Raw genomic sequence first — 22,710 nt, forward strand, 5'->3', positions numbered from 1 at the left:
ATATCTGCTGTGAACAATAGAAGGAGTGTAGGAGAAAAGGTGAAAATGAGTCCATTTTGGATCCCTAGGATATTTCAGTGAGTCAGAATTCAAAAACAATATGACTTTTCCTTAAGGATAGGAATAAAGAGGAATCACTATGCTGACTTGGGGCATGAGGCTCAATCTTAGCTGATTTACTTGCAATACCCTAAGTATCTATATCCAAAGAGTTCATACGACCCTATTGCTAATATAAGGAGGTGGTACTTTAGAAGCCATATGATCTACCCTTCTTATTTTACATACTTTAAACTGAAGTCCAGGAGGTTAAGTGACTTTTAGGATCACAGGTGTAAAGTATGAAGGGACCTCAAAAATTATAGTCCAACCTCTTCATTTTACAGATTTAGCCATTGAGGTCTAGGAAACTTAAACAACCTGCCCAAGGTCATATAAGTAATCAGCATTAGAAGTAGAACTTAAACCTAAGTCCTCTGACTCAAGAATCTCTATTCTTTCCACCATATTATACTGCCTCCCTTTGTCCAGTATCACACAGGTAATAACCATTGATAGCTATTTGACAAGATTTGAACTCATACTCTGTCTTTAAAGAGCCAATGAGTATATTATTGTACCAGGTTGCCCTTTCTTTGAGAGGACTCTGGGAAAAATGATAATAATAATAATAGTTTATTATTTAAAGGCAAGATTATAAACTGACATAAAATGAACTTCTTGATTATCTTTACTGGAATGGTGATGCAGAAAGGTTGTAATGTCTAGATTCATGGGGACCTTTAGCAAAGAGAATAGACAATTACCTGTCTGAAAGGGTCAAGGTATCTTTCATTAGTCTTTGGAGTCTGACATAGTCCATGTTATAACTAGAATGTATCCACTAAAATATGAAGGATCTCGTGGGATGGGCCTTGAATGTTACCATACCAATAGGCTATATGAAGGGGATAGTAGTGTGGAATGGTGTAAAAAAAAAATAAGACTATGAGCCTGGGAAAATTTTATTGTTCAGTCATGTCTGACTCTTTGTGACCCCATTTGGGATTTTCTTGGCATAGATACTGGAGTGGTTTGCCATTTCCTTCTCTAGTTCATTTTACAGATAAGGAAACTGAGGCAAACAGTTCTAGGGTCACACAGCTAGTAAGTGTATGAGGCCAGATTTGAACTGAGGAAAAGGATTCTCCCTGACATGAGGCTCAACATTCTATCCACTGTGCCACCTAACTGCCCAGGGAAACATTATCATTGCCTTTCGGAATCCCTAAAATCATTAAGAAAAGTTTAATTATCTGATGATGAAAATGGGACAGCAGCAAAAGCAGAGAAAAAATAGTGTAAATAGGTTGAATGGACTTGGAAAGAGAAAAGATTATTGTGTGGTAGTGGTAGTAGAGGAAATTCATACAAGTGGTGGTAGGAAGCAATAAACATGGCAACTCTTGCTCTTGGTCCTGTGGATTCAGAAAGAGTGGGAGGATGAGGCATCATCAGAGTCTAATAAAGGGTCTGGTGCCCTTAGAAGAGAGTCAGGTTTCAGGTAAAGCTTTTTTTTTCAGGTTGAAGAAATGATAAATATCTGTTATTTGACTAATGAAGGAAAAACTGCCACCACTCCCATAAACTAACTGCTACAATAATCATGCGTTATATATGTTTGCTGTTGTTTATCTGTTAAACTGTTTTCACAATTATTTGATCCTCATGACAAGTCTGTAACATAAGCATTATAATCCCCATTTGAAAGGTAAAGAAACTGGAGTACATAGGGCTTAATTGATTTACCGAGTGTCACAGAACAAATGAATCTTTTACTTCCTCAAAGACCACCATCAATCCCTCTTCAGTCTTTTCTCAAATAAGTTAAAACATCTCATGAAATAAAATAGCCACTGATGCTCAGAAGCTCTCAATGCAGTGGAGAAATAGACCAATTCTAGTCACACATCAGCATGTTTGCTTTCATTCCTAAAAACAAGGGCAGCTTGGCATAGAAAGGACATGATTCTTGCCATTCAGATGTGCTTGAAGATGAGAGTTTCCCTAAGGACTTTGGGAATAAGTAAGATGTATGATGATTTCCATTTCAAATCTTCAGGAGGACAAAAAAAAATGCTAGAGGAATAGGTATGTATTGTTTTTGAGTACTTTAGTTAGCCCACTCTGCAGTAGCTTTCAATTCTAGTCTTCTTTTTTTCATTTTATTTATGTCTAGTAAGTTTTCTATGACCACTGACTTGTTCATTTTCGTAACACTCATTGCTCCTATTATTGTCCCAATTTTCTAAGAATTCTATATGGATTACAAGCAGAAGAAGTCTTAGAGGTCATGTAGTCAAACCTGTTACCTAGCTCAGAAATGGTCTCTGCAATATCTCTAATAGGAAGAACTATCCAGCAGCTTGGAAAATTTTAATAAGATCCATACAAGGCAGCCCGTTTTATTGTTGGAAAATAATAACTATATAAAAACTCTTTTTTATATTGAGCCAAAATTTGCCTCCCTCTCATTTCCCCTCACTGGTTAGTTCTGCCTTCTAGAACTACATAGTCTAGCTTTACCCTTTAGTGTGGGAGTTGAACTATAACTGCATGATGCTTTGCAACAGTCATAATCTATGAGTTTATGATTCACACAGCAAAAGATTAATCCTTTTCCCATGTGATAGCCCTTCAAATATCTGAAGAGATCTAGTATGACTGAACAAGAATTTTCTTCCACTAGTACGATCTCTAGTTATCTTTATTATAAGATTATATTATTATACTTTACTATATATTATTGTATTATATTATATAATTATAAGATTATATTATCATACTTTATTATAGATTATTATACTTTATTATAAGAAACTGCTCTGTTCAAATGAAATTAACCTACTCATTGTGCTCTAAACACACTTAATGTTTCCTAGATCCTAGCCTTAGTTCATGCCATTTTTCTCTTATAGAATGCCCTTCAGTTTCATCTAAAGACCATGATGTTTTTTCTGTCAATCCTTGTCAACAGTAGTCTCTTGACTCACTGTACTTCTGGTTGGTAACAGTAGGCAGTTCTCTACTTATAATCTCCTGAAATTGCAAGTGACTTATAAATGGATTTTAAGTCAGAAATGTGAACCTTCCATATCACTGCATCCCACCCATCTCCCATAAACTTGTAGTTAACACTGAACAATTCAACCATTTATATAGGTATTTAATTATATTCACTTCTCAATGAGTTAAATACTTAATTTTCTCAGGACAAATATTCCCAGGAGAGATTAAACAATTAAGTCCTTACCGGTTTAATATGAAAAAGATTATTAAATTGTTGTTCTTATATGACTGCATGGAGGTGATGACGGGATAGTATGAAAAGAGAGAGAAAAAGAGAAGTAGGGGGATAAAAAATAAAAACAACCAAGTTTTATATCCCTTATGATTCTATCAAGATTCCATCTTGTTTAAAAGGTTTTTCCTGTTTTTCTTGTTTGTAAGTGCCCCTACCATTGAACAGTGGAAATTTTGACATGTGGTTATTGTCTTTTTTTAAACACAGGTACACATTCCAGAAGATCTATGGACCTCTGGCCACTGTATCTCATCATTATCCTGTATCTCATTACACTGTTATCTTTATTCATCTTCCTGGTTCCCAAGACTCTAATGCTCATATTTGGTGAATTCCACCTTCCAGTTGGCCACCAAATTCAATTTTTCACTTAGTTGTTTAATTAAAAATCATTTCTTTAATCTATCTGAAATCTAAGGAGGGCCATTTTTTGAAAGGTTGGAGGGTTGGGGAGGGGGAGAGAGAGAAAAAGAGAGAAAAGGAAAGGGAGAGAAAGTTTATTAAGCATTCACCCTTCTCCTCAAAAGTATTTCATGTCTCACTTTTTCCTGTTACATCTAAACTCTTTTGCCTGACTTTCAAAGGCCTCCCATAATATTATCCCACCCTGTCTCTCCAACCTAGTTTCCCATAATTCTTTAATATGAGCTAGTAAGCCAATTATAATTAAATAGGTGACATTTTTATTGCCTCTATACTTCTATTTATATTATAGAATATAGACTCCTTGAGGTCAAGGACTATTTCATTTTGGGCTTTTTATTCTCAGAGGTTAGCAAAGTGTCTGGCACACAGTAGGACCTGAATAAATGTGATAAACTATACCAGCTTCATATTTCCCCCACTTCAAAATGTGAGGCAAATCTCATCTCTTCAAAAGCATTCTTGTAGAACTATAACTATACTTGTAAATCCTTTTTTTCACCTAGTGTTTCTCCTAAAAGATCAGTACCTTATTGTGTATCAAATCTCATTTACTGATTTTTTTTCACGTTTCTTTTCTCCTCATCTAGACCATTTCCTTGGAGGTCTATAAATATCATTTCCTTTTACATACAAACCAGTTGTCTTACACTCCTCACTCATCCCACAAATCTCATCAGTTGCCAAATGTTGTCATTTATTCCCCCATAACATCTTTTGCATATGATCCTATTCTTTCATTCATACGGCCATCACTATAATAAATGACCTCATTACCTCTCACTGAAATGATGTAATATTCTCTTTTTGTCTCCTTGCCTCAAGCCCCTTCCTATTCCAACCTGTCCTCTAAACAACTGCCAAAATGATTTTCCTTAAGTGTAGATCTGATCATGTTTCTTTCCCACTCAAAGTGGCTTCCTATAGCCTCTGGGATAAAATGTAGACTCTTTTGTTTGGATTTTAAAGCGCATCACAACCTCGCCCCAACCTTTTCTTTCCAACCTCAACAATTACTCAGCTCCGTAGTTTACAGTCTAACCAAACTGGCCTTTTCTCTGTGACTCATACATGGAAATCAATTTTCCATCTCCATGACTGAAATGGTTATCCTCCATGCCTGGAATGAACTCTCTGCTTACCTCATAAAATCATTCAATTCCTTCATGCTGAACGTTAGCCATGATCTTTTGCACAAAGCCTTTCCAGCTGGTTAACTGCTGGTGCCCACACTCCTTAACTAACTTACACTTATTAGTTTTACTTAATTTTAAAGATAATGTATTAATACCTTTTGATTTAACCCAAGGGCCATACTTTACACAAAGACTATACAAAGAAAAAATACAAAGGAAGGAAGGAAGGAAAAGAGGGAGGGAGAGAGGAAGAGAAAGAAGAAAATGAAAGAACAAAGAAACAAAGAAAAAGAGAGAAAAAAGTAAAGAAGTAATTCAGTAAAACCAATTAACACATCAACCAAATCTGGCAGTATATACACACAAACATAAGTGTGTTTGTATACACACATGTACATATGCATACATATGTTTTATGTACAAATACATGTGTGTGTATAGTCCTTCCTTTTCATAAAAAAGCGATAGAGGTACATTTTTTCCCCTAATTCATATCCATGGCCAATCTTGGTTGATACATTTACATAATATTCAGTCTTGCTATAATTCTTCCCAATCACACTACTGGAGTAATTGTATATATTGTTCTTCTAGTTCTGTCAATTTTACAATAAATTAATTCACATGAGTGTCCCCAAGTTTTTCTCGATTCTTAACATTTGTCATTTCTTATGGTACAGTACACTTTCATTATATTCATGTGCCGCATTGTTTAGCTATTTCTAAATCTAAAAGAAACTCCTCTAGTTCCTATTCTTTGCTTGGTTTTTAATTTTTTTTTTTTAAATCACAGTGCATATGTATTTTTCAGTTAAACAAATCCCCAAATATATACATCTCATTTTGGATTTTGAGTCCATTATACCTCTGGGAGGAAGTAGGTGGTATGATTCATCCTCAATCATCTGGACTCATTTTTCGTCTGTGTATTAACGGTTTATCATTGTATTGATCAGAGTTTTCAAGTGTTTCAAATTTGTTTTGTTTCTATAATGTGTAGTTACCACATAAATTGTTTTCCTAGTTTTTCTCACTCACTTTCTCTTACAATATAGATATCTTCCCAGTTTTCTCTGAAATTATTCTTTTCATCATTTTTATGACAAAATAATATTTCATTACATTAATATATCACATTTTGTTTAGCCATTCCTCAATAATAGCATCTCCTTATAGTTTCCAATTCAACGTTACTATGAAAAGAACTACTGTAAATATATTTCATAGTATGAGTTCTTCATCTCTTTCTTTGAACTGTTTGGAGTTCAGATCTAAGAGTTCAAAGTTTGTTGGTTCGAAGTTTATCCACTTTTGGAGTACCATTCCAAAGTGATTTCCAGAATGGCTGAATCAATTCACAGTTAGATGACATAACGAATAAAGTATCAGACCTGGAGTCAGGAAAACTGGATTCAGATCTGGCCTCATATACTTACTAGCTGTGTGACTGATGCAGGGGCAAGTCATTTAACCTTTCTGTCACTCAGTTTTCTCATCTGCAAAATGGGAGTAATAATAACAGTTATCTTACAGGGATATAAGGATCAAATGAGATAGTATCTATGAAATGTTTGTCAAACCAACATGACTAATATAGAAATATGCTTTGCACGACTTCACATGTAAAACTGATACATAATGCTTGCCTTCTCAAGGGGTAGAGGAGGGATAAGGAGGAGGAAGAGATTCTAGAAATCAAAATTTTTAAAAATGAATATTAAAAATATTTTAAATGTAACTTGGAAATATTTAACAAATTAAAATATATAAAATGTTTTGCAAACCTTAAAATATTATATAAGTATTATTATTTATATAACGCTGTTTACTTTTATGTTATATAAATGCTATATTTTTACATAAATATTTTTATTATTATTATTATTGTACTCATGCTACATATACTTTTAGACATATATGTGGTTTACCTCGATAGTAAGTAAGGTTCTTGAGAAATGGGACTGTATTTTTTTTATTTTTGTATATCAAAAACAGCACATTTCTTAACTACACATAATAAGCAATAAATGCAAATTGAATGATACACAAAGTGCTCTGCCATCTTAGATCTTGAAGAAAACAAACCTTCCCTACTTTTGGAAATGAGGAAATCCTAAGAATTCTAGTAGTCAAAGTCATATGTATCTGGTATGTATTAGATCAGAGTTTAAATCCACATCTAATTCTAGATGCAAGGGTCCCTCCACTACATTTCAGACTATCACAAGCAAAAATGTAGAGGCAGAAATAATGTGGAGTCACTGAATACCTGATTGGAGCAAAGGGTATGAATGGGGAAGTCATGGGGAATACTGGAGGACCTGGAAAGTCAAGCAGAGGAATTTAGACTCCTCTTTCCCAGTGTCTTTAAAACCTCCTTTTACCCAGAAAATAATTTCTGTTGCTATGGGCTGTGTTTTCATCACCACAGCCAAAAGCTCTTTTGCAAGCCAAACATGCTTTCTGCCATTCCTCCACATCTGTAACATTTAACTTTAATGCCTCTGCCCCTGAGGAGTTGCAGAACAGCATTTCAATGTGCCTACCACAGATCTGGCCTGAAGAACCAGTGGCATGTCAGCTTATCAGCTGGTGACCTTTTCTATTGACATTGTCTTCAGGTTGGCTTGGCAGCACAGGAGGGAAATAAATCTCCTCCTCCAGGCTGGGCTGACTGGCCAGCATCCTGCAGCCAGTCCACAATTTAAGGGGAATTGAAAATTGCCAACCTCACTCGGGTGGCATAAAATTTATTAAGGAGAAAAGAGCTGTCCCTGGCAAGGAGAGCAGGGACCATTAAAATGGATCTAGAGAGGAGGGCCGCTCCCTGCCTGGAAAGCCACCAATGTTTCCTTTATTTACAGCCCTTTTTCCACCCTGATCCCAGCTACTGCTACCCTGGAGCAAATGCAGATAGTGTCAACACATCAATTCTTTCATTTTTCAATTTTCTGGAGGTTTGGGATAGAATTTCTGAGCTACAAACAAGGCATTTCCACCTGTTACCTCATTTTAAAAATCTAGTATATCAGTCTCTCTGAAGATAAAAATAAGATTTAGGTGAAAGAGACCTTAGACATCATCTAGGCTAAGTCTAATCCTACAATTTAGGAGACTGAGGCCCAGAGAAGTAATTTGCACAAGGTCAGATGAGTGATAGATATAGTCTTCTTTCATGATTTCCAAAGCTGTTTCTCAGGATTGTGAAGAGGGAAAATTTTGTGAATGGTTCTTTCTGCCTCCTATTTCTGTACTTTTCCCTTTCCATTATACACTTATTGAGATTCCCCCTCTTCTCCTCCAACCCCCATAAAGTTATGATAAATAGGAAATAGGAATTATAGTATTTGGCCACACCTAGATACTTTGTGTCAATTGAGAGTCCCCATTAAACAGCTCCCATAACAACTCTGCAAACTGTAGATAAGAATCAGACATAATAAACTAGAAAAAAAATGTTATGTTAATAAGGCAACCCTAAGGTAATGCAGATCCCTTCCAATAGAACCCTAAAAGAATGGGACCCCACAACCCTGCCCCCAAACACTCCTCCATCTATTATAGTCTATAGCTCTATGCTTCCCAAGAGCTTTCAACACCAATGTACAGTTAAGGTAAGTGACTCAGTGTGTCCCTTTGCTTCCTCCAGCCATTTCAGTCACTGTCTGCTTCCCTCTCCCACCCCATTCCCTTACCATCCCACACCACCTGCCTCTGTACTATCTGTGATTTATTAAAATATAATTGTTGTATTATTCCCTGCTTTCTGCCAGTGTGATCTTTCCCAACAAGTATCTGAAGAACCAAGCTTTTTTGTTCTGAACTAACTGGGACTCCTTTATGGTCGCCCATAAACTGGACATCTAGTCTAGCACCAATTTGTCAGCAGGTATCCTACCATGGTGCTAAGAACTCACTGGTAGAAAAAGGCCAATGAATGAATCTCTTATCCCTCCAGGTGGAGACCTCCCCTCATGGCTGGGTTTAATGGAACACTTCCTTTTCCAATCTTGACCCTATCATTATACAAATCATCTCCACCTTGTAATCAAAACTTGAACCTATTATGCTCTTTCCTATTGCCTATCATTTCTTATCAAACTCTAGACCGAGTTATTCCCAATTCATTCTTGATCCACTATAAATTTCTGTTATCCATTCCACTGAGCCCTTACATTAACAAAGTAAACTTTATATTCCTCCTAAAGCGATTTCCTCTCCCACTCATCTTAGAAGTTATTCCAAACCTTCACTATTGTCATGAAGCCTCCTATACCCCCCCACCTCTCTCAACTAAGGATTTTTCTTCTCATTCTGCTAAAACAAAACAACAACAAATGCATCCATTTGCCAAAAGCTCCTTCTTATATTCTTTTTTTAAGCTCAAAGCCTTTTGACATCATCTCCAACTTTCCCTTCTTCTCCCCAAGTATCTGACAATAAAGTAGTTCTTCTCCTCCAGAAGGCTAAACCTCTCCATTTCCCCTTGATTCTATCTCTTCCCATCTTCTCCAGCAAACTGCTCCCTCAATCACTTCTCCTCTTTCTCTAGTATCCAACCTCTTGCTATCCCCTAGATGTTTCTTTATGGCTTTCAAATATTCCCAAGTCTTCCCCATTCTTAAAAACAAAAAGGTTCACTGCCTAGATTTATTTATTAATTCCTCATCGTTTCACTCAGTTCTCAGCCCTCTGCAATAAAATGTCCAAACTTAGCATTCAGCTAAAACTGATCTCTACAAAGCTATTTCTTAATTGTCAGATCTGATGGTCTTCTCTCCGTGCTCATTCAGCTGAACTTCTCTTCGATGCTTGTCTGTTTTAGACTCTGCTCTCTCTGGAATTTTATGGCACACTTTTCTCTCTCCATTATGGTCCTACTTCTCAGTCTCCTATCCTGTCGAAACTTTTATACATATACATATACATCTATCTATCTATCTATCTATCTATCTATCTATCTATCTATCTATCTATCTATCTGTATGTATATATATATGTATGTGTGTGTATATACATATACATTTGTATATATGTATGTGTGTACATAAGTATATATACATATGTGTGTATGTGTGTGTATGTGTGTGTATGTGTGTGTGTGTGTGTGTAGGGAGAGAGGCAGAGACAGAGAGAGAGGGAGAGAGAGAGAGAGAGAGAGAAAATGTACCTCTCTAACATTTAGTGTTTCTAAGACTCTGTCTTGGGCCTTGTTCGCTTCTCTCTTTAAACTGTCTGTGATATCATAAGCTCCCTTGGGAGGGTTTAGTTATTACCTAAGTGCATTTGAGTCACAGATAGATATAGAGAACCCCAGTTCCTCCCCTGAACTTCAGTCAGATATCGCAGACATTTCAAACAGTATATTCCAGAGATAACATTTTCCCCCAACCTACCCCTCTTCTAAACTTTTCTATTTCTGTCAAAGATGCCACCATGCTTCTAGTCTTTCAGATGTGAAACTTCAAAGTCATCCTTAACTCCTGATTGTTTCAGCCCACCTAATAATTCAACAATTAATCAATGAATCAATATGCATTTATTAAAAGCAACTCTGTAGTATAATTCATAGACTGATGGAGTAAGAGTCATGAAGACCTAAATTCAAATTCTACCTCAAATACTTTCTAGCTCTGTTACCCTAGGCATGTCACTAAACCTGTCGGCCTGTTTCCTCATCCATAAAATAGGGTTAACAATGGCACTTACACCTCAGGATCATTGTGAGGATTAAATAAGATGGCATATGTAAAGCATTTTGCAAACCTTATAGTGATAAATAAATCCTAGATATTACTATTATTGTTATTATTATTAACATATCTGTTATGTACCAGGTCCTATTCTAGGGGTTATGAATACAAGAATGGAGAATTAAATCATTTCTCCTCATAATAAGCTTACATTTTCATGGAGGAGATAACAACTGCATATAAAATATGTTCAGCATACATACAGCCTAAATTCATATATATATGCCTATACATATTCACATAATGTATTAAAGTAGAATATAGTTTGAAAGGAAGGGCACTAGCAATTGAGATGAAAAAAGACTCCATACAGAAAATGGTGCCTGAACAGTAATTTAAAAAAAAGAAAAATATTTTGAAGAAGAGAGAAAGAAGGAGCATATTCCAGGTACGGTGAATAGCCACTGCAAAGGAACATAGATGGGTAGTAGATGGTTGCTCTGAATGAGGAGCAGAGAGAAGTCCAGTTGAGTTGGATCACAGATTATAGGAAGTAGAGTTATAATCTATAAGTCTAGGAAGACAGACTGGGGTCAGATTGTATGGGGCTTTAGAATCTTTATTTTATTTTATTTTAGAGGCAATATGAACCCACTGGACTGCGTGGAACAGGGAATTCATATGACAAGATTTTCCCTTAAGGAAAATTATTTTGGCAGTAGTGTATAGGATGGATAAGAGAAGTGAGAGATTTGAGTCAGAAAAATCAATTAAAAGGCTATTTCCAAAATCTAGGAAAGAGATGATGAAGGTCTGAACTAATGTGGTATATATTCTTACAACTGAGGAAGACAGAAGGGAAGATAAGGAAGAAGTCAAATATTTCCATTTCTACATCAACAAAACATCTTGCATATGACCCATCTTTTTATTTACATAGACATCATTTTCATTTAGACCCTCATCTTTTTATTTTGTTTTAATGTTTATTTAATTTTTAAAGTAAAACTTTGTTGATATCTTATGTTATGTGCTTCTTTGACTTTTACTAATTTTTTATAAAAGTTCTGATTTTGGAGGTTTATTTTCTCACCTACAATTTTGATAAAGTTTTTAATTTTTTTGATTGATATCTTTACTGATTCTTTAGGATTTTCAATGTAAACCACTACGTCATCATCAAGTAGGATAATTTTATATCCTCTTCACTAATCTTAGCTCATTAAATTTTTATCCCTTGTCTTAATGGTATTGTTAACATTTCTAGAACTATATCAAATAATAGGAGGAACCACAGGCACCTTCAATATATGACTATATTTATAGGGAAGTCTTTTAGTGTATAAGTATGGTTTTATATGGTTTTTGTTTTTATATAGACATTTTTATGGTATTAAAAAGATATCTATGCATATACTTTGTAAGGATCTTTTAGCATAAATAAAGGTTGTGCTTTTTCAAAGGGTGTTTTTTTTTTAATTTATTGAGATAATCATATAATTTCTATCATTTTTGTTTTTAATTTGATATGTTATTTTTCTTGCGTTGAATCCATGCTTCCCTTATAGAAATACAACTTGATCATAATGAAGGATTTCTTGAATGAAGAAAAGTTTTTTTGACAGGAGATTTTATTTAAAATATAAAAATTAATATTCATTAATTATATTGGTCTACAGTTTCTTTCTATACTTTATCTTTGGGGGTCTAAGTATTGGGAGTCTAGGAATTAAGAGTGGTAAAGGGGAAGTAATTATACATTTATGATTGGGCTATAGTACCTACCATATGCCAGGAATTGTGCTAAGTGCTTCACAAATATTTTCTCATTTGATTCCCACAAAACCTCTGCACTGTGGGTGCTGTTCTTATCCCTATTTTATAGATAAGAAAACTGAGTCAAGCAAATTAAGTGACTTGCCTGTGGTTACACAACTAAGAAGCGAATGAAGTTGTATTTGAATTCAGATGTTCCTGACTCCAGGTCTGTATCTTTATCCACTGGGTCACCTAACTCTTTTTATAACTAATTTGGACTATATGGGTACTAACTGTTTGGTGTTGTTGTTGTTTTGTTTTGTTTTGTTTTGTTTTGTTTTAATGCTTGCTGGCATTACCCTGTGAATCTAAGAAGACCAGGATCTTTTCCCCTTTTTTGGTGTTTCCATTACAAATACTTCTATTAGTCATTTGAAATTGGATTATTTAATATATCTACTTAGTCTTTTGCTAGTTTGAATACTTTATAATTAGGAAGCTTTTCCTGTATTTGTTTTGTGTTCTTAGTTTTATTAGCACATAACTTCATAATCACTTCTGATGATTATTTTTATTTCTTTTGATTTTGTTGTGATTTCATCTTGTTCATTTTCTATTTTCTTGATTTGATACCCCATCCTCTTTTTAATCAAGTTGGCTAAAAGTTTAACATTTTTGTTAGTTTTTCAAATAACTAGTTTTTTTATTATTTGTGGTTTTCAATTTATCTGTTTCCCCCTCTACTTATCTTTGTTTTCAAAATTGAATTTCCCCATCTTAGCCAGGTTGAAAAACACAGGGGCTATTCTAGTGACTGACTCCATTACTGATTGTTACAAGAGCTTTGACCTGCTCCGTTTCCAACCTGGGATAGTATACTCATCGTTAAGCAACCTAGGGCCTCTTCACCCCACTTTGGGCCTCAACATATTGATTCTGAACTTAATGTGGATGCCTGATTGGCATAGCTTAATGGAGCTCACAACTCCAGGCTTAAGAGATCTGCCAGCTTCAATTTCCTTCTTACCTGAGATCACAGGCATATGCCACCATGCTGGCTTCTCCTCAAATTTTCAGTATTTCTTCTTTTCTACTTATTTTAGGTTTGTATATTTCTTAGGTTTCTATTTTTAATGCATAGTCATTATTAATCTTTTTTATTTTATTAATTTATATTATTATGAATATAAATTTTCCTCAAAGGATGAATTAGTTGCATGTCAGAAATTTCTTTTACCTAATTATTTGTCCTTTGACCCAATCATTATTATGAATTTTATTATTAAGTATCAATTTGAGTCTATTTCTTTCGACTATGCTCCCTGAAGCACTATTTATGCCTTTTCATACTAATTTATAATATTTCTGTAACCTAATATGTAGTCAGTTTTATTTTAAATTTCCATGTGGTACTGAGAATTATGTTTATTGTTTAGAAGTCTCATGTGTTAAGATTTTTTAAGTATTTTAGTTCTAATTTATCTAGGAATTTGTTCAATTCTATTTGTTTTCTTTTTTTAAACTCTGTCTTAGATTTTTCCCAAACTAAAAAAAAATACATTAAATTCTCCTATTATTATTATCATTATTATATTGCTACTTACATCTTTATGTAAACCAGTTAGTTGTTTCCTTTATGACTTTAGATGCAAAGGCATTTGGAAGATGTAAGTTTAAATACAGATTTTGTTGTCTATGGTTCCCTTGAGCCTAATGTAATTTCTTTGTTCAAGTCTGTTATGAATTTTTGTTTTGGCTTCATCAAATAGCATAATTTTGGGATTTACCTAATGAATAGTAAATTTCGTTACTATCTCTAATCTTTATTCTATTATCCTTTGTGTTTTAGGTATGTTTCTTTCAAACAACAGATTGTGAGTGTGTGTGTGTGTGTGTGTGTGTGTTTATCCGATCTGTCATTCTCTTCTATCTTATTGTATTGTTTATTCATTCATATTAAAGTTATTAGAATGAGGCTTACATTTTTCTTCATTTGTCTCTATTTTTTTTTCTAAATTATCCCCTTTTTTGTTCCTCTTCATTTTTAAAGATAAGTACTTTGTCTCTTTAGCTATTTTTGCTTAACCTACATTAAGGCAAAACTATTCACATATGCTTTCTTCCTCCAAACACTAAAGCATCACTCTCCAGTTTGTCATGCCCCTCCTTAGGTTTGGAGTTTTATTTAATTGGTTAATTCCTTTTTCTTGCTTACTTTTCTTTCCGAGTACCTAATTTGTATCTTTTTTTCTTAAATCTGCTATTAAGAAGTAAAGCAAAATCTCCTTTTCTAGCTTTCCTTTCAACTTATATTTTAGGTTTTTTATTTTCTGAAACTTCTTTTCTTTACAAATACATGCTTCTTTCTCTCTAATTCTTTTCATTATCTTTTGTTTCTATTTTAAACATTTATTGTTTGATTCATGTTCCTTATGCATGAGATGATACTCATGGATTTAAAGTACCTATTAAATTTCCTCTTGGAAATTCTATAACTTCTATAACTTTGCTTTTTTTTCTGTCAAACATTACTCTTAGAAATAGCAATTCTTGCAGAATATGGAGAAGATAAAGTATTACCTTATGGCAGAAATTCTCATGTACCTGATTCTGCTTTCCATTTCTATCTACTGCCCTCCCAAAATCATTTTCTTTCTATTTACCAAGAAATCTCTTGCTCCCTCTCTTCTTGGTGACAGTTGCTCAAAGACTCTGATTCTCTTTCTCCTGAAAAGCCTGCTGTCCATAGGGAGATCACTCTCTTAAGGAGTAGGTTTCCTTCATCTCTTTCCTATCCTCCAATGAAATCTCTCCATTGATATCTTGTTTTCTCAATTCAGAAATTCTGGGAAATACTCTTGTATTATTTCTCTAATTACAGTGTTTGGATTATTTTTTACTAGTCATGATCTTCTAGGAGACCTGTGACACTCAAGTTGTCTTTATAATTCTTTCAGATAAGTATCTTACTTGTATAAAGATCACATACTGTTTTAAGGTTCTTGCATTTTCTTTCTCTTACTTCCAAATTGTCCTTCACTTCAGCATATTACATTCCCAATTATTTGGTTTCCCTTGCATTTCCCTTACCTTACAATATTTATTCAGTGATTTGGGGGCTTAGTTAGTTGTCCTAGCATCCATCTCTCCTGTTTTATTATCTTACTATTGATGTTTTTGCTTGGGTTCAAAGTTCTTGATTGAGTTTTCTTCCTCCTGAGATTTTGGTTAATTTTAGTGTTGTTTCTTATATTTCCCTATTACTCTCTGACTCCACCCAGTGCTAGACCCTCGAAGTTATTTCAAACTCCTCCCACACTGGGAGAGTTGGTAATTAATTTTTAACTAGAGTTGGTCCTACCGTGAGCCACTTCTGGGAGGACAGAACTCATCCCAGATATATGGCAGTTCCCTTTCCTTCAGGTCTGTTACACTGGAGCACACAAACTGATACCCTTCTCTAGTTCTCATAATCTTTAGCAATCTGGCTAAGTGCTGCTTCAGTTGTGCTACTACCCCAGGCAAAGCATTCTTTGCTTCTAATTTTCCTGTACCTCTCCCTCCTCCACAATGGGATGGGCAGAGTTAAAACGGTGCTTATTTCTACAGAAGAGTAAAATAAGGGTAGAGTGTACCAGCAAAAATTACAGAAGCATCAGGGAAATCATTTTCTAAGTGGGCCCCAAAGCAGAAGCCAGGAGGTCAAGTGGTGACACCCTGCCAGCGTGTGGAAACCTGTGGGAAGAGGGCGCTGAGATGTGTTAAAATTTATGGATTAGCCTTCTGTGCTGATAATTCATCAGGCTGTCACCTTAATAGAGGTGTTAATACCTTATCTTGCAGAGATAGCTACAAATTACAGTACCTTTTCCACATAATTCTTACATTGGAGAGTGTTGAGTGTTCAAGAGGACTAGAGAAAATATCTCATTCTCCATCTTATTTTATGTGACCTCATCACCTCTTGATTTTGTTAGGTGGCTCCTAGATGGTCTCCATGCCTCAGATCTCTCTCCACTCTAATTGATCTACCACAGTTGCCAAATTGATTTTCTTTAGGTACAAATCTGATCACATCACTCCCCTACAAACAACAAAACAGTTCTCTGTTCAGTAGCTCTCTGTTGCCTGGAGGATTAAATATAAACTCCTATGATTGTATTTAAAACTCACAAACCAGCCCCAAAGGGTCTTTCCAACTTTGTAATCTAGTCAAACTGACCTTTTCTGTTCCTCACCCAAATTATCATTTCCCATCTCTCCTCCTTTGCACTAACTGTTCCTCACACATTCAATGTACTCCTTGCTCTCTTCGTGTCAACCCTCTTTTCCTTCACATCACCACATTCTACATGAAGCCTTTGCTAATTCTCCAAAATTCTAGTTCAATCCCCTATATCCCTAACTGCCTTGAACAGAATCATCTTGTTTGTATCTTTACACACATTCTTATATACTTATATTTACATCTATTGTTTTCTTATTAGAATATAAACTCCTTAAGAGTACTGACTTTTCATTATTTGTCTTTGTATCTCCAGTACCCAGTTACAGAGCTTGTGGAACACCAACGCAATATTTACAGCACCTACAGCAGCCATGAATATACTGGAGAAATTCCAAATTGCGAAATACAATAGACTCTCCACTCAGAAGACAGAACCAAAACATTTATTCAAGCACCAGAAAGCTGAATCCCAATACCAGAAAACCAAATCCATCATAGGAACAAAGAAATCTATACAAAGTAACAATGCAGGGGGCACTACCATCTCCAAGCCTTCCCTCTGTTAGGCTTCCCACAAACCAGCTCCCTTAAACAAAATCACAGACAAGCTCTCCCACTCACACTAGTTGCTGCCCCAGCTGCCTGCTTTCTCTATCCTTCCCAGCTGATTAGGCTGACCAACTTCCTCTCAGTTCTGCCCTAGGTTCACCTCTTCCTGTTCCACCTTTCCTGCTCCACCCCTTCTTGTTGCATGTGACTTGACTCATGTGACCTAAGCAAGTCGTATGGGCCTAGTAATGGATGGGAAAGATCTTCCTATTAAGAAGGAAAATTATATTAACTATAAGCAAAAATGCATTATCAATGCAGCCTGGAACATTCTAGGCCCTTAATAAATGTTTGTTGATAGACTGATAGAAAGTGTTTCTCCAAGGAATGCCCTATACAAATGAAATCATAGACCCAGAACAAAAAACAAAAGGCTTTGCTCACAATGAGCTTATGTTCTATTGGGAGATAGGAGTGCAAAACTCCACATCACCAAGCTGTAGGTCTTCATAGATTCAGAACTATGAGCTCCTCTGAAGCCATCTAGTTTTACCACTTCAGTTTTAAAGATGCAGAAATTGAACTTAAAAAGGCAAAGTAACTTGCTCAAGACAGCTAGTAAATAATGAATCTGGAATGCAGATATTAAGCTTTAGAGGTGGGCTTTGAACCAAAATCCCCTGACTCCAAAACCAGTGCTCTTTCTACCGTACCATAGTGTGTCCAACTTACCAAATTTCAGATGTGGAAACTGAAGCCCAGAAAGGAGGGGAGATTTCGTTATGTTAGTTAGGTTTTTCTATATCATATACTTAAGGTGTTGCAAGAACAAGAATAGTGTATATTATGGTCAGCATTTTACTTTTTACAATCATACAAAGATCAAGGGGGTCACTTTAATTAAATAATTTGTTCATTAAATTATTACCCAGTGGTGGAGTCTTTCTAGGTATTGTTTCACAAGGAGTTTGAACTTGCCAAGCCTAGGGCCTGAAAAAGCAGGGCAAGAAAGAAGTCCTTGATGGTCTGGGCTCTCTATACTAGAGATGATGTAGAATGTTCCAAAATTATTTAAATAGGAAAGTCTCTCATCTCTGTTCTTGGTCCCCCATAATCCATTTTGGGATCACCCATCCTTATTCATGGCTTTCTATATTTGTTATTATTACATAGACAAGTTGGCTTGTGACTAAACATTTTATCATACAGGAGAGGAAATGGTAAGAAAACGCTAAAAATTTTCCCAAATAAAAGTCTCCTCCCCATAGATACTCTTCTAAATACTTTTTCCAGGTGGGTGAAAAGGTCAGAGAAATGAGTTACATACTCATTTTTTTAGGGACAAGCAGTCCATATAAACCGAATGCAAGGAAAAGTTGTGAGAGGAGATATTATCCTCTTCTCAATGGCACAAAATAATACGTATGTCAAAAGATTATAGTTGCCTGTGACCCAGAATATGTCCAATCCGGAAGTGCTTTTGAAATGTCAGTCATTATTATTAGGGGCATAATAAAAACAGTTGATATTTAGGCAGCAAATTGCAGAGTTTTACATAAATATAAATTAAACCTCATTTATATACATACAGTCTCACTGGATTCTGACAACAGCTAGTATGACAAAAATTAAAGAGACTTCAGGGGTTTGAACCTTTAATTCAACCCACTGCCTTCAGTTATTCCACAAAGAGACAATTACTACAAGTTGAACACCTCTTCTAAAATGGCTTCCCTTCAAATACCTGAAGACATTTACCTTGCCTCCTTGCCCCATTCCCCATCATCCAAGTAAAACATTCATTCCTTCCTTCAGTCTATCTTCACATAGCACAATATTTCTTCAAGTTGGCCCCCCTTCTCTAAATGTTCTATATCTTCTCAGTATCCTCAAAACACTGTCCCAGAACTGAACAGTATTCTTCAGATTTGATGTGACTGGGTTGGAGTACATCCGTGCTATCATCTGCCTTCATTTTCTTTCTTTTAATGAAGCCTATAATTACATTATTTCCCTACTATTCTTTAAAGGCTTTGTGGAACCATGGGTAGTGTGCTAGCCCAAAGGATGGGAAGACCTGGGTTTTAAGTCCTACTTCTGAAACATACTAGCTGTGTGAACCTGGCCAAATCAAATAAACTCTCAGAGCCCCAGTTAACTTTCAGATTCTTGAGGTTAAAGAACAATTTTCAATCTGCATTAATAGAGGTTTCCTCTTTAGAAGTTCTCTACACCAATAAGTTTCATTGTTGTTTTTTCAAGCACTGCTATTTTAAGCATATTAAGCTTCAAGTCAATAAAACCCCAGATCTTTTTTTAGATGCACTGTTGTCCAGTCACATGACCCTAACATATATTAAAGAGCTTATTTCTTTAAAAACCCAAGGTAAAACTTAATCTTTAGCCTTATTACATTTCATAATGTTAGATTTAGCCTAACATTCTATACTATTACTAACTTTTTGAATTCTGACTGTTCTCCCAGTTTGTGTAATATCTAATAAGAATGCAACCTTTTCCTTTATCTATGGTATTAATAAACATTATAAAGAGAATATAATACGAATGACATTGAGAGAATTCATCCTAAGCATGCTCTGGATTGGCATTAATCCATTAATGACTAATATTTGCACCTAATCAATCAAACAATTCTTTAGTTCTATTATCTAGCTCACATCTTCTCATCTGGTCTATAAAGATAATATGAGACCTACGTTACTTTGTAGATTTGGTTTTGGTTTTGGTTTGGGAGGTGTGTTTTGGTGTTTGTTTGTTTTTTTAATCAAGCATTTCTCCTGTCTACTCATCTAGTAATCTTTCCAAAACTCAATGGGGTGAGGTTAGATTAGGACGATTTATTCTTGATGAAGCCATGTTGGTTCTTTGTCATCATCACTTTCTCATCATCACTCATATTTTACAGAAATTTTTGAGGTATCAAAGTAAATTTCATTAACTTAAAATTTTCAGATTCAATGCTCTTCCTTTTGTCTTTTCTTTTTCACTTTTCACCCCAGTCCCTAGCTCTATCTTGGTAACTTAAAAAAAAATGTTCATTGAATTTAACTGAGTATCAAAGAAAATTGACAGTGCCTTTTTTTCCTACTGCAACACTTTATTGTTACTTGAAAATTAAGGCCATATCCTAAAAGTTATCAAGAAAAGTCAGTTGCTGGGAAACTGTCATCGAACTGAGCTAATTTCCACATCCCTGCTGGGCCCTTTCGCACTCTGCTGGACACGCTGAGGCCATTCAAGTCAGTTTCACAGAAACTCAGGCCCCAGGATGGAAAATTTTTGTCAGCAAAGGCTCCTTTGACTGGGCCTTCTCGGTAAACTCGTGGCTCTGGGCTCGTTCCTTGCCCTGAGTGGTCGGAAGCTCTTTGCGCTTTCTGATCTCCCGCTCTGTGGGGCGCTGGATGAAGCCCCAGCTCTTCCCTGGCACCGCCGACCCCTCCCCACAAGCGGCCGGCACAGCCTCCACCTTCTTCAGGACACGTCTGCCCTTCTCCACGCTCCGCAGGTAACCCTCTGTTTCCCGCCGGGCCTGAGAGACCTCGGCCCGGACACGCTGCCGCCGGACCTGCCGCTCGTAGGCCAGGCGCTCGCTCAGATGGCTCCACTTGAATCGATGCAAGTACTTCAGGTTCCACAGGTCATGGCGGAAGGGGCTCCGACGCTGGGCGCCCATGGGCGTGTTGTGCAGGCCGGCCACCACCAGCTTGGCCGCCCGCTTGTCCCGGAACTCCACCCAGCCCTCGGTGTAGCCCCGGCCCAGGCGGCGGAGGCCTCCCAGCGTTTTCCTCCGTTGGCCCAAGCCGTCCTCCGGCTGGAAGAAGACGCGCCCGATCTCGCCGTGGACGCTGAGCAGGTTCCGCGCGTGAAGGGGCCGCCAGCAGGGCGGCACATGCCCCAGGTAGACGATGCCGGGCACCACCCGCTTGCGGAGCTCCGCTGCCGGTTCCGACGACGCCGCCACCAAGGCCGACACCGCCTCCACCTCGCGCTCCCCGGAGCCGGGCTGCAGCCCCGCCGCCCTCCGGGCCATCCGGGCCCCTCCGCAGCGCTGACCGCAGCTGCGCCCCGCGGCGGGGGCTTCGTCCTCGTAGGCGTCCTTGTTTGGACGCCTACCTCATCATTAAGATTCCTTCAAGGGCACCGAGGTGCCCTCTTACTGTTTCCTTAGCAGCAACGCTACGAACACCATCTTACATGCTGGGAAACTGATAAACAGACAGAGAATTGTTCCGGAGCAGTCACTGGATGTTAACCACGTATAGTTTCCAAATGCAGGGCTCTTTCCACTGTAACCCTGCTATCACAATAGTGAGAACCCCCAGAGATTTACAAAGTATTGTTTATTATCAGCTGACAGGCATTTAATGCTTTATGTTTTGAAAAATTCTTTAGGTAAGTTGGCACATTCATTTACCAAGTCACGAATGCAGACCTGGAAGGAACCTCAGGCCGAACAGAACACCCTCTTCATGCCATGAGAAGAGCCAGGCCTGAGGAGGCTGAGTGATCTGCCGCAGGTTATACGAGTTTGGGTTACTAGTGGCGTTTGTTCCCAGGTCCCCTGGCCACAAAGTGTTCTTTCCACTATACGATGCTTGCCACTTGGGTTTCTCCTCCTCCTGGCTCAAACAAATTAAAACTGAATTTTTCTACATCCTGCTTTAAAAATAGATTGTTTTTGTAGGAAAAGGTTAGAATGAGGATAAAAGGAGGGCAGAGGGAGACCCGCTGCTGTAATAGTGGATCTCTCCATTGTCTAAATGACAGCACTTCAACTGTTAATATAACGTTCTTTCTAAGACCCTCCGCAATCTGGCATTCTCTTACTTGTCCAATCTTCTCTCTGGCAATTGGTTTTGCAATTCTTTTAGCTTGTTGACCTGCTCAGTAATCCTTTAAAATGCCACAGTTCTTTAGCATGCTGTTCTCTTCACCTGGAATGTCCTAACATGCTGTTTTTCCTTCCCAGATTCATTCTATTCTTTAGTATTCAACTCCAGTTCTGTCTCTTCGATTACTCATGAAACTCACACTGACTTTTCTTTTTTCTTGAATTAAATTGCAATGATCTAAATTACACAACCTAGAATGTGATTACGTAAGGTTTAGCTCTGACACAAGTATCTGCCATCATGATTTTGCACTCTGTGATAGCAGGGGACTCAAATTTTATTTCCAATACCTTCCAAACATATGGCAAAGCTTTGGAAGGCCAGTAAATATCCCTGGGGTAGCTAGGTAGTGCAATGGATAAAGTGCCAGGTTTAGAATCAAATGAATCATCTCTGTGAGCACAAATCAAGCCTGGGACTTACTAGCTGTGTGACCCTGGGTGAGTCACTTAATCCTGTTTGCCTTAGTTTCCTCATCCATAGGATGAACTAGAGAAGGAAATGGAAAGCTACTCCAGTATCTTTGCCAAGAAAATTCCAAATGGGGTCACAAGGAGTCAGAACTGACTGAAGCAACAAAAATATCATTTATTTTCTTCACTTCAAATTATCAAATTAATGGAAAACATAATGAATTTAGAGTCAAAGCATCTCGATCAGGATCTTA

General features: G+C 36.8%; 1 protein-coding gene across 1 annotated transcript; it reads right to left on the reverse strand.

Moving 5' to 3' along the window:
- Positions 1 to 20,227: 20,227 nt before the first annotated feature.
- Positions 20,228 to 21,800, reverse strand: LOC140498468 (activator of basal transcription 1-like). The gene has a single exon (XM_072599515.1). The coding sequence runs from the start codon at positions 21,179 to 21,181 to the stop codon at positions 20,408 to 20,410; it is 774 nt and encodes a 257-aa protein (XP_072455616.1). The 5' UTR covers positions 21,182 to 21,800; the 3' UTR covers positions 20,228 to 20,407.
- Between the last annotated feature and the right edge of the window lie 910 nt (positions 21,801 to 22,710).

Source organism: Notamacropus eugenii, chromosome 4 (genome assembly GCF_028372415.1).
Source record: "Notamacropus eugenii isolate mMacEug1 chromosome 4, mMacEug1.pri_v2, whole genome shotgun sequence".
NCBI lineage: Eukaryota > Metazoa > Chordata > Mammalia > Diprotodontia > Macropodidae > Notamacropus > Notamacropus eugenii.